The sequence below is a fragment of the Haliotis rubra genome, unplaced genomic scaffold (assembly GCF_003918875.1).
Source record: "Haliotis rubra isolate DU_JTF1 unplaced genomic scaffold, ASM391887v1 Scf444, whole genome shotgun sequence".
Taxonomy (NCBI): Eukaryota; Metazoa; Mollusca; class Gastropoda; order Lepetellida; family Haliotidae; genus Haliotis; species Haliotis rubra.
The window spans coordinates 119,842-131,912 of record NW_025767129.1 but is presented as its reverse complement, the minus strand read 5'-3'; the positions used below and the strand labels follow the sequence as shown (position 1 = coordinate 131,912).

The 12,071-nt window shown below is 43.8% G+C and overlaps 1 protein-coding gene across 1 annotated transcript; it reads right to left on the bottom strand.

The window, feature by feature from the left end:
• Positions 1-476: 476 nt before the first annotated feature.
• On the bottom strand, positions 477-11,642 carry LOC124289605 (kelch-like protein diablo). The gene is given in 8 exon segments (XM_046726197.1): positions 477-2,525; positions 3,271-3,408; positions 3,886-3,986; positions 7,054-7,251; positions 7,910-8,102; positions 8,768-9,335; positions 9,338-9,815; positions 11,556-11,642. Coding segments are annotated over 7 exon segments (1,854 nt in total). The 5' UTR covers positions 9,800-9,815; positions 11,556-11,642; the 3' UTR covers positions 477-2,331.
• Between the last annotated feature and the right edge of the window lie 429 nt (positions 11,643-12,071).

Below are 12,071 nucleotides of genomic sequence, written 5' to 3'. Positions count from 1 at the left end.
TATGGTCTATCACAAGAACCTTCTGGTTTTCTAATATTTGAATTTAAACAAATAATTTCTAATGCTTCCTGACTGGAATAACTGACTATTTGTAAAACAGACAAACTGATATCAAATTCGCAGTCCAATAGTTCAAGGCTTCTTCCAAGCACTTGTTTACCAATGAACACATTCATGTCAATATCCAAACAATCCACACAATCCACACAATCCACACACTTCATATGTAGAATGAGATTCATAACTCTGTTATATCTGCTTTCCACATTACAAACAAAAGTCTCAATAATGCCGATAGCAATTAATGAGTGACTGAGTATTGTTTTAGGCCGGTTTTAGCAATTCAAGCAATATCGCTGCAGGAGACACCAGATATGGGTTTAACACTTTTTACTCATGTGAGGAATCGAATCCGTGCCTTCGGCGTGACGAGCAAACGCTTTAACCACTAGGCTACCCAACCGCCCCCCCCGAAATGGAAGAAGAAATGTGATGAATTAAAGGTGAATTTTTAAAGGAAAACATGAACACTTGTGAGCAAACCTGGTAAGGTTCCTCCGACTTTGATGAAGTCTTGCTGACATGGGTGCCGATATCAGAAATAGTGGAAATTAGAAGGCAATGCAATACTCAGCCATTGTGAAATGCCTAGAAAACATTGACTAGATGCATAATATATCTAGTTTTGAATATCAACTGGCTATTTAAGCCCGGTGTACAAATGATATGTATAATATTACCACACTGTTGACTGAAAGACACTGGAACCGTATGTAGAGCTGAAAACAAACAACTTGGCATAAAGCAAAATATAGGATCATATTCTGTGATCTGCATCAACACGATAAATAATACTGTCTGTGATACACAATCACAGCTGTTGGTAACCATCCAGCTCTTGCATATAACACAATGTAGCAGACTCACAGACACCTGACTGTACCCTTGTAAAGCATTAAGCAAAACACTGGAGTTATCTCCCTTGGTGTCTGGGGTTTACGCTGTCACACCACACATAATCAACAATGAAGAATGATATCAGATCTCTGCCAAATTAACATAGCATAGTAACACAGATATACAGATATACAGTAATACACTCTGACCTTACCACTCGTCAATAGCCGTGAAGCTGTTCTCGTCATTAGCTACTGAAGCTGTAGCCACGGTAACCATAATGCTGTATATGTTAGTATCTGTGCACAATGATGGCTGATTCCTAGATGATGAAGACATTACGACGTCTCCTCAGATAAAGCCATCATCGTACCTGTATTGATGACAATCACTGACTGATATGGGACTGAATTCCAAGCATATCCTGGTGCGTCCGCTTGTACGGGGCAAGCCTGAGGTTATGCACAAGCACGAGTAATATGACAGTGACACTCTCCCCGGTGGTGACACTGAAATTGACGATGCCCTTGGTGGCACTCCTCCAAACGAGTACACTGCCCTTGATAATTTGAACATTTGGACAATCATCCAGACTTCTGAGCATGTATAGAAATTCCTATTTTCACAGGGTCACAAAATGTATCAGTTGCACTGCTCCGATATGTAACCGTGACAACCACAAAGTCTCCCATCCTTCCTGGACTCTTCCATCATCACAACATTGCATGAACCTTCAATAACGGAATCTCCAACTAAAGCAGTCATTCAGTGAGGGAGGATGTGTACACTTGGAACTCATGCTCCTCTGTGCTCAGTTAGAAGGGTGTCATCACTTGTTGGCATCACTTGGGATCACAAGTCTCACAGTCATGTAATCTGTTTGTCACCTTCTTGTCAGTTGTGACCATGTCATGTTTGTAACTCATAATAGGTTACATATAACATACAGGAGGTTTGTCATGTCACACTTCGTTTGTAAACAGTGTCTGCTTCAGGACTTCACCTTCGTTGTGAATGTCCTCATCAACAGTACAGCACATCACTACACATCTGTAACTCATTTCATCATACAGACGGTTGTCATGGCGAACTGTGTTTGCATCCGCGTCTGCTCCAAGACCTTGCCTTCATTATGAATGTCCTTGACAACTCCATGTCACTGTAGCACCACTCAAACACTGATGTCTTTTATCACTAGCACTGTCTGGACAAAATCTGCCCCTTCACTGTGACTTCACATACAGTTTTATTGTGTCTGTTTGACAAGGGCTGTGTCAGCAGTTTTTAAAGCATTTTATTTGCAAGGAGCCTACTATCTGTTCAGAATCTACTGACTGCACGTCTACTGACTGCACGTCTACTGACTGCACGTCTCCTGACTGCACTGACTGCACGTCTTGTCGGTGCTGGAGTGTGCATGGTGATGATGATGTGTCATTGTTGCTTGAGAACTTCGTGAGGGATGTTGGCGACGACGCAGCCGAAGGTGCTCATGACGGTGGGGAGCTCCTGCCCCTCCACCCAGGACTCCTTGCCCCGGTCCTCCTTCAGCCAACACAGCCCTGCCATCCAGCTCTTGTCGTCCTCACCCCCCACAATCAGGATGGTGTTGCTGTACTTCACGATACCTGGAGGAGAGGAATGGGGGAGAGTGTTAGAGAACGCTACCAAGATAGGGTTATGTCAGAGACAAGAAACTAATAAATAATGCGTGAGTTTTGTTTTATACTGCTTTTAACAACATTTTGATCCATATGACAGCCAGAGACATACATTGAACCGAGGTTAAGAAATAAACCCAAGTTTTCTATGACCATGTTAACCACCGGGGTACTTATCAACCCACATCAAAAATATTTTAAAACATTTGCCCAAGAATACGGGTTCATGGTTGTTTCACTTATATGGTATGTAATTAAATAATGTGCTCCACCTACATTGACAGATATTCAAAGTTTAAGGAAGTGAATCACACAATAATGTAATTAAATAATGTGCTCCACCTACATTGACAGATATTCAAAGTTTAAGGAAGTGAATCACACAATAATGTAATTAAATAATGTACTCCACCTACATTGACAGATATTCAAAGTTTAAGGAAGTGAATCACACAATAATATAATATTGCAGTGTAATTAAAAGTACTGTTTAACTGGAAGCATGATGTCACCACCAGTGATTTAGTCACGAGTCATCAAAAGTAGGCAGAAATGGAGCAGGTTTTACACAATGCACAATCACAAGATCCTGACATGTCCAAGTAAGACAACTCCGTTCAGACATTATCTGAACCACTAATGATTACGCCACCCTGGAACCTCATAAATATTCAGGAAACACATTTGTCAGAACTGTCAGTTCAATCCTCACCAGCTCCGCACAGAGCATTGGGAAGCTCTGGCCCCCGGCTCCACGTCTCATCTGCTGGGTCCAAGATCTCCACGGAACTGACGCAGTGTTCTGGTAGGTACTCCTTCCGCCACTTGTCACTGATACACGAGTTGCCCCCTGAAGAGAGGAAACACATATCATTGTCAACAACAACCCTCGACATCAACTCTAAACAATAACATCAAAGAACAGGTTCTAAAGGTTGACAAGTTATTGAAATTTCAACATCAACTCGCACCATAAACAGACTCTCAACTCTGACTATAAACATCAGTACTGACCATCAACATCAACTTCCAACATCATACTGGCCTATCAACATCAACGTCAGCATCGACTATCATCTTCGACATCAGCTCTCCACATCAACTTCAAACATCATAACTAACTTTTCAAAATTGCTATCTAACTCGGAGATGGAATCTAAACATCAACATCAACCCACAGACTCTCACCATCCACTTGTCAATAGGTATCAACATATACTTTTAACATCAACAGCCAACATGAGTGAGTGAGTGAGTTAAAATTGAACGTCATCTCAACAATATACACACAACATCAACAACACATGACCAACAGCCGTCCACTCACCGATGATGTATATCTTCTCCTTGTAAACCACGCTGCCAGCCAGCACGCGGGGCTTCTTCATGGGAGGTAACTCTACCCACAAGTCCTCTGCCGGATCGTATCTGAAAACAGGACAGTAAATGTATACACAATGCCATTTAGAAAGTGGCAGGGGTGGAAATAACCCATTGCCCGACGCCCGAGTCCAAAATTTGTATATCACACTGTACCGGTGTCCAGTTGACTTTCCAATATTAATTATGTTGTTTATTTAAAATATCAACAAGAAAACGGCCGGTATAGTGGAAAAATTATCAGGGCAAGTGATTTTACATGTGCCACTGTACCGGAGTACACTAGCAATTTTAAAGTTATTTCCACCCCTGAGTGGTCAAATGTAAGAAGTCATATTTGGGATTACACTTTCTCAGTAAAGTATAGATTCTAGCACTTTTGTTGGGTACTAGTCAGACAGCTAATAGTCAGCACAACGGTGGAAGCGTACTAGTCACACAGCTAATGGCCAGCACAACGGTGGAAGCGTACTAGTCACACAGCTAATGGCCAGCACAACGGTGGAAGCGTACTAGTCACACAGCTAATGGCCAGCACAACGGTGGAAGCGTACTAGTCTCACAGCTAATGGCCAGCACAACGGTGGAAGCGTACTAGTCACACAGCTAATGGCCAGCACAACGGTGGAAGCGTACTAGTCACACAGCTAATAGTCAGCACAACGGTGGTGGGCGTACTAGTCACACAGCTAATGGCCAGCACAACGGTGGAAGCGCGTACTAGTCACACAGCTAATGGCCAGCACAACGGTGGAAGCGCATTTCTAGTCACACAGCTAATGGCCAGCACAACGGTGGAAGCATACTAGTCACACAGCTAATGGCCAGCACAACGGTGGAAGCGTGACTAGTCACACAGCTAATGGCCAGCACAACGGTGGAAGCGTACTAGTCACACTGCTAATGGCCAGCACAACGGTGGAACCGTACTAGTCACACAGCTAATGGCCAGCACAACGGTGGGAAGCGTACATAGTCACACAGCTAATAGTCAGCACAACGGTGGGAAGCCGCATAGTCAGACAGCTAATAGTCAGCACAACGGTGGAAGCGCATTAGTCACACACAGCTAATGGCCAGCACAACGGTGGAAGCGTACTAGTCACACAGCTAATGGCCAGCACAACGGTGGGAAGCGTATTAGTCACACAGCTAATGGCCAGCACAACGGTGGAAGCGTATTAGTCACACAGCTAATGGCCAGCACAACGGTGGAAGCGTGCATTAGTCAGACAGCTAATGGCCAGCACAACGGTGGAAGCGTACTAGTCAGACAGCTTATGGCCAGCACAACGGTGGAAGCGTACTAGTCAGACAGCTTATGGCCAGCACAACGGTGGAAGCGTACTAGTCAGACAGCTTATGGCCAGCACAACGGTGGAAGCGTGCATTAGTCACACAGCTAATGGCCAGCACAACGGTGGAAGCGCATTAGTCAGACAGCTAATGGCCAGCACAATAACGGTGGAAGCGTACTAGTCACACAGCTAATGGCCAGCACAACGGTGGAAGCGTACTAGTCACACAGCTAATGGCCAGCACAACGGTGGAAGCGTACTAGTCACACAGCTAATGGCCAGCACAACGGTGGAAGCGTACTAGTCACACAGCTAATGGCCAGCACAACGGTGGAAGCGTACTAGTCACACAGCTAATGGCCAGCACAACGGTGGAAGCGTACTAGTCACACAGCTAATGGCCAGCACAACGGTGGAAGCGTACTAGTCACACAGCTAATGGCCAGCACAACGGTGGAACCGTACTAGTCACACAGCTAATGGCCAGCACAACGGTGGAAGCGCATTTCAGTCACACAGCTAATGGCCAGCACAACGGTGGAAGCGCATTAGTCACACACAGCTAATGGCCAGCACAACGGTGGAAGCGCATTTCTAGTCACACAGCTAATGGCCAGCACAACGGTGGAAGCGTACTAGTCAGACAGCTAATAGTCAGCACAACGGTGGAAGCGTACTAGTCAGACAGCTAATAGTCAGCACAACGGTGGAAGCGTACTAGTCACACAGCTAATGGCCAGCACAACGGTGGGAGACTAGTCACACAGCTAATGGCCAGCACAACGGTGGAAGCGTACTAGTCACACAGCTAATGGCCAGCACAAAGGTGGAAGCGTACTAGTCACACAGCTAATGGCCAGCACAACGGTGGAAGCGTACTAGTCACACAGCTAATGGCCAGCACAACGGTGGAAGCGTACTAGTCACACAGCTAATGGCCAGCACAACGGTGGAAGCGCATTAGTCACACACAGCTAATGGCCAGCACAACGGTGGAAGCGCATTACTAGTCACACAGCTAATGGCCAGCACAACGGTGGAAGCGTGACTAGTCACACAGCTAATGGCCAGCACAACGGTGGAAGCCGCACTAGTCACACAGCTAATGGCAAGCACAAACGGTGGAAGCGTGCATTAGTCACACAGCTAATGGCCAGCACAACGGTGGAAGCGTACTAGTCACACAGCTAATGGCCAGCACAACGGTGGAAGCGTACTAGTCACACAGCTAATGGCCAGCACAACGGTGGAAGCGTACTAGTCAGACAGCTAATAGTCAGCACAACGGTGGAAGCGTACTAGTCAGACAGCTAATAGTCAGCACAACGGTGGAAGCGTACTAGTCACACAGCTAATGGCCAGCACAACGGTGGAAGCGTACTAGTCACACAGCTAATGGCCAGCACAACGGTGGGAGACTAGTCACACAGCTAATGGCCAGCACAACGGTGGAAGCGTACTAGTCACACAGCTAATGGCCAGCACAAAGGTGGAAGCGTACTAGTCACACAGCTAATGGCCAGCACAACGGTGGAAGCGTACTAGTCACACAGCTAATGGCCAGCACAACGGTGGAAGCTGCAGTGACTGAGTGAGTCAGGCAGCTGACTTTTACAACCAAAGAAAGAACACTGATATCAGTATGAATGAAAACCCATTCAGTGAATTAGTCAAGTACAATTGGAGTGACCGAGTGAGTATGGTTTTATGCAACTTTTAGCAATTTTCAAGCAATATCATGGCGCGGGACATCAGAAATTGGCTTCACACACTGTACCCATAGAAACGTGCAAGACAACAATGCTATAAACAGTTACCTGTAAGCACTGCTGCTGATCTCGGAGGTGTTTTCTCCACCGAACACATACAGCTTGCCGCGGTAGCTGAGTGATGTCGTGAAGCGAAGAGGCTGGGGAAGCGGCGCCACCAACATCCACGTGTTGGTGTGGGGGTCGTATCGCTCCACGCTGCTCAGTATCTCCGCACCATCCTGTCCTCCAACAGCAAACGCAAACCTGAAACAATGAGCCACAAGTGTGGTTATCAAACAAAGGATCCTCCGCAGACAAAATTCGAACAAAAACGACTTTTCCGTTCAAAATAATGAATTTTGTCCGAAAGTCGGTAAGTTTCATAAATTCAAAGTATTATAACATTGCGATCAATGCAGTAAAACAAAACTGAGATAAAAAATACATCCATTCTAAGTGTCCAGTTATCACTAAATATCAGTGTATAAGCCATTAGATGAAACCTAAAATTTGAATTGATAACTTGAGAGTTTTTACAAATATTTTCTGAAAACGTACAGGAAATTATCTGTCAGAGCAAGTGTTTGTTCACCTTGCTTCCACTATACAGCCCCATATTAGGACAAAACAATCGGCCTCACACATGTGGAAATGAAAGCAGGAAGTTCAGTGGTGAACACTGTAACATCTTGGCTCCCCTACAGTCCAGGAACGCTGATCTGGTACACGTGCTGATGCTCCCCTACAGTCCAGGAACGCTGATGCTGATATGTTGTAAAAAATACCCTTCTATTTTTCATCTTACAAAACAGCAGTATATGTATTTACGTGGTTGAAAGGAGTGTTGGTTGCACAATTCTACAGTAAATAAAACTGAATATTGTTTGTCCAGTGAGTTGTGTACGGGTGGCTATAAACGCACCCATCAACGACGGTGAGAGAGAACTGGGACCGAGACATGTGCATCTTGGCCTTGGTCAACCACGCCCCCTCAATCTGGTCGAACATGTACAGGTTGTTGGAAACACCCTCCGTTGTGATCGATCCACGGTAGTTGATCTTCCTGATAGCCCCGCCCGCCAGGAAGATCTGATTGTCTCCTGATATAGCACATCCTGTAACCATGGTAACTTTATTAGCAATTTACTAAACAAAGACATACGTTGGCACCATGAACAATGTGAAGAGGTTTACAACAGTTTGTTGAACACAAGCAACTCAACATGCTGACTCTACTGACAAACAAGAGGAAGCACTGGGGAAGAAAAACTCCACACATTCAGTCAAATAGAGTCAACATACAAGTATTACTTAACAAATATCTGTTCTCTTGATTAATGAGATCGTAGCAGCATTCTACACATTCAGTTGTTTCAAACAATTGTCAATTAAAATATCAAGTTTGAAACCTGACAAGTGCTATGCATGTTGGTCTATTTTACAAATTTGTTTCCAGTAAATCTATGCAATCATGTAGAGGTAACATTTCACTCAACATGATTCAAAATTGTTATATTTCAAAACAAATGTCAAACACATTGCATACATGCAAGGACCAAGATGTACTGAGCCCTCTGACAATGCACAGTGGAGTTTTGGAAACAAAGAAATAGGCATGTGATAATGAGGTTAGAAGCCATTGCAATGTGTCCGTCTGAATCCTCATTCAGTTGTTAGAGCTTTACATGATCTTCCTGTCAACTGCTACTTATCAAAATTCCAATTCCAATATGGCGTCTTCAAAGTGTTACAGTATTCAGTGTTGTTATATACTGCTCACCTGGTGTATATAGACTCTGTGGCAGTTTGCAGATATGGATAACCTCCCCTGTTTTAGGCATCAGTAGTTCCATACTGTTGTACTTCTTGAGAGCGTCTTCTGTGTATGGGTTTGCAATAATCATCACACCTCTCTCGTACGCCATTCCTCGACGGGGCATCAAACTCAAGTCCATTTCTTGTTGCCGATTTTTCAACATGTGATAATACCTAATCATGTCCAACGTCTTGCGAAGCTCCTCTCTCTCCAACAGCAACGAACATGTGTCAATTCGATCACAGAAGTAGTACGAGCTGATGTTTGCAAATCGAACACAAGTCATGATGTCGACTAAGTGTATCAGCCGACTGTCTGTGTCGTGCTGTAACCACTCCATACACGCCTCGTACACCGTCTCCTCCGTTGTCACGTTAATGTCATCGTCACTGATGATTTCCACAAGTTTGTCCGCGGGTAGAGACAGAAACTCTTGTTGTTTGCACAGAGTGGAAAATTTATTATTAATTATTTCTTTGGCTTTCATTGCAAGGACACCACATTCGTGACATTTGGCAAAAAAAAATACACCCCGATACAGTTTGTAACTGTCACGTGATTCATCATGAACTCCGCACACCCATCACGTAAAGATATCAACTGAAACAGATTGGATGCCGAGAGTAGATTCTGAACCGATTCCTCTGTCAACACAACCTGTCCAGTGTAGATATAGTCCAATACGAGGGCTAGTGTCTGGCACTCCATGTCCTTCAGAGTTATCTTCTCTTGGTGGCTTTCGGCCATGTTGTTGGAGAACATGGCCATGAAGAAAGGGCTGGAGACAGCGAGGACATTCTTGTGGCACGGAAACTCCTGCGTCCCCACACACAGAATCACATCTACAAACTCCTTGTTCTTGTAGAGTTTGGAGAAGCCTATCAAGAGACTTGGTGCTCGATCCTGATCGACAAAGCGATCTTCCCCCACACTGGAGCACACCTCACTGGTCTGGGAGATGACGGACTCCGGGATACTGGCGGCGCTGTGATCCATCTTCACCTCTCATCAGCTGCAAAGAGGAAGCACAGGTGAAACATACAGGTAAAACACACAGGCAAAATACACAGGTGAAATTCACCAGTGAAAAGTAGGTGAAAAACACCTGCAATAACCAACAAATCCCAAATATTAAAAACACAAGTATACTGAACTGAAAAAAGAACATTCTGCAGGCTATCTTCATTTAATTTTAATGGTCAATCTTAAAAACTCATAAGTAATCCCCCAAACTATTTCCTTATTCTACTCACCATCAATTTCAAACCATTTATGTACACAGTTGATATTTATGCGTATTGTGAACACAGACAAAATGTATACATCATGACTAGGTCACTGACACTTTCTAAGTAATGCTACAGTCTGTTTGGGTTCAAGTGAGAACGATGAATGATTAAATAACTAGAAAGACGGATAAGTGCATAAATATAAATAAGACACATGGTCCTGAAACCTCTGTACCCAACAGGATCTGAAATCTGACGCTTTATGATCGATCAAGGAAATAGTTGTTTCATAACTATCATGGAACATTGTTTTATTTTCCTTCTTCACACCAAGTGGTGACAAACAGCTGGTGGAACAGCCACGTACAACAGCACAGAGCCCTAATAGTCAGGAGACGGACGGCGCTGTTCCATCTACCATGTCACCACTTGGTGTGAAGAGTGAAAATAGAACAATGTTACATGACAGTTTCGTAAACAATTTTCTCTGTGATTGATCATAAAGCGTCAGATTTCAGATCCTGTTGGGTACAGAGGTTTCAGGACCACGTATTATATTTATGTTTTGTGCACTTACCTCTATTTCGAGTTATTTAATCAAGCATCGTTCTCATTTGAACCCAGAGAGACTGTACCTTGTTCTGAAGAGTCTGTGGACATGTTCCTAGACAGCTTCATGGGAGGCATAAAGCTATCGTGATGCATGTGATTCACTTCTAGGTGGGAGTCAACAGCACATTATCAACACACACTGCGGTGAGTACTGTTTCAGGCTCTCATTACACTGGTTGTAAATGGAAACCTTTCTTCAACTGACACACATTGAGCTATAAGAGCCCAGAGAGAATAGCAATAACAGTTGAGGGAGTTACCTACTGACATTGTACATGTGCTAAATAAACATGGTAAACAGCAGCTCCACTTTAACTTTCAAATTCATTGTTTCATAGCATGGTGTCACATTTATCATTACATTATAAAGGGATTTCACATTTAGTTCAATACAAGAGCATTTCGCTTTAGTTGGCTGCAGCCCACCGGATAATTTCATTTCACGAATTTTAGTTCAGTTTCCACTGCAAACCAACCATGGTCATACCCATGAAATAGCTGCTGCTGAATTCTGACTTGTCACTATGTTAAATATTTAGATTGGTAAGAAATCACATGCAGTCAAAATTTACAGACCAGTGAAAAATTATATCAGTTGTACATTTTACCTCATTTGGTGATTCAAGGATAAAATATTCACATTGAACCGACATTCGAATAAATGTCACAAATGTAATAAAATGCCACATAAGTGTCCATATGTGGCCAATAGCATCGTACTGATGGGTTAGAACCCAACCCTGCTACGCCTTCGTTGGCGTTTGATCGAAAACCGAACATATCTTTCAACACAGACGAAATGTTAAACACGTCCGGACAGGGTTATTTGCGACCTTGGGTCATCGAAACCAAATAAAATACTGGTCATAGATTGCCCATATACACCCACCACACCACAGGCAGTCACGTACATTCACGTCTATCGTCTTCTGGACACCTCCTTTCTTCGACGTCGAAGTTTAGTTCACCTCAGCCCATAATCTAGGCTGAATGGCAACTGGTAACAAGTTTCCGGAAGTTGTCTGCGCAATCGGATAACCCGAACGATGCAGAATGCTCTCTGTTTTCGATAACATAACTCAAGCAGGGGACACATCTACAAGAATCTTAGTATTAAAGATATTATGCGGGTGTTTACCCGTAGTAGGAATTTGAAGTCAATAAATGTAATTCCGCAAATCTGATTCGGACGAATGCCTTATGCTAAAACTTCACTTGCCGATGCAATCCGAGTGACAAACGAGTTTACACGACCTCTTTTATTCGTGACAGACTTTAAATGAGCAAACACTGATCGTGCCCGTCAGCCCTGCTGCGAGAGAAACCTATCCGCAGGATTGTGCCCAACCTCTCTTGTTTATACGTAGTCATTGGTATTATATCTATTTTGATTTTGTAATATTACTGAACCGGATAAAAACGAAACC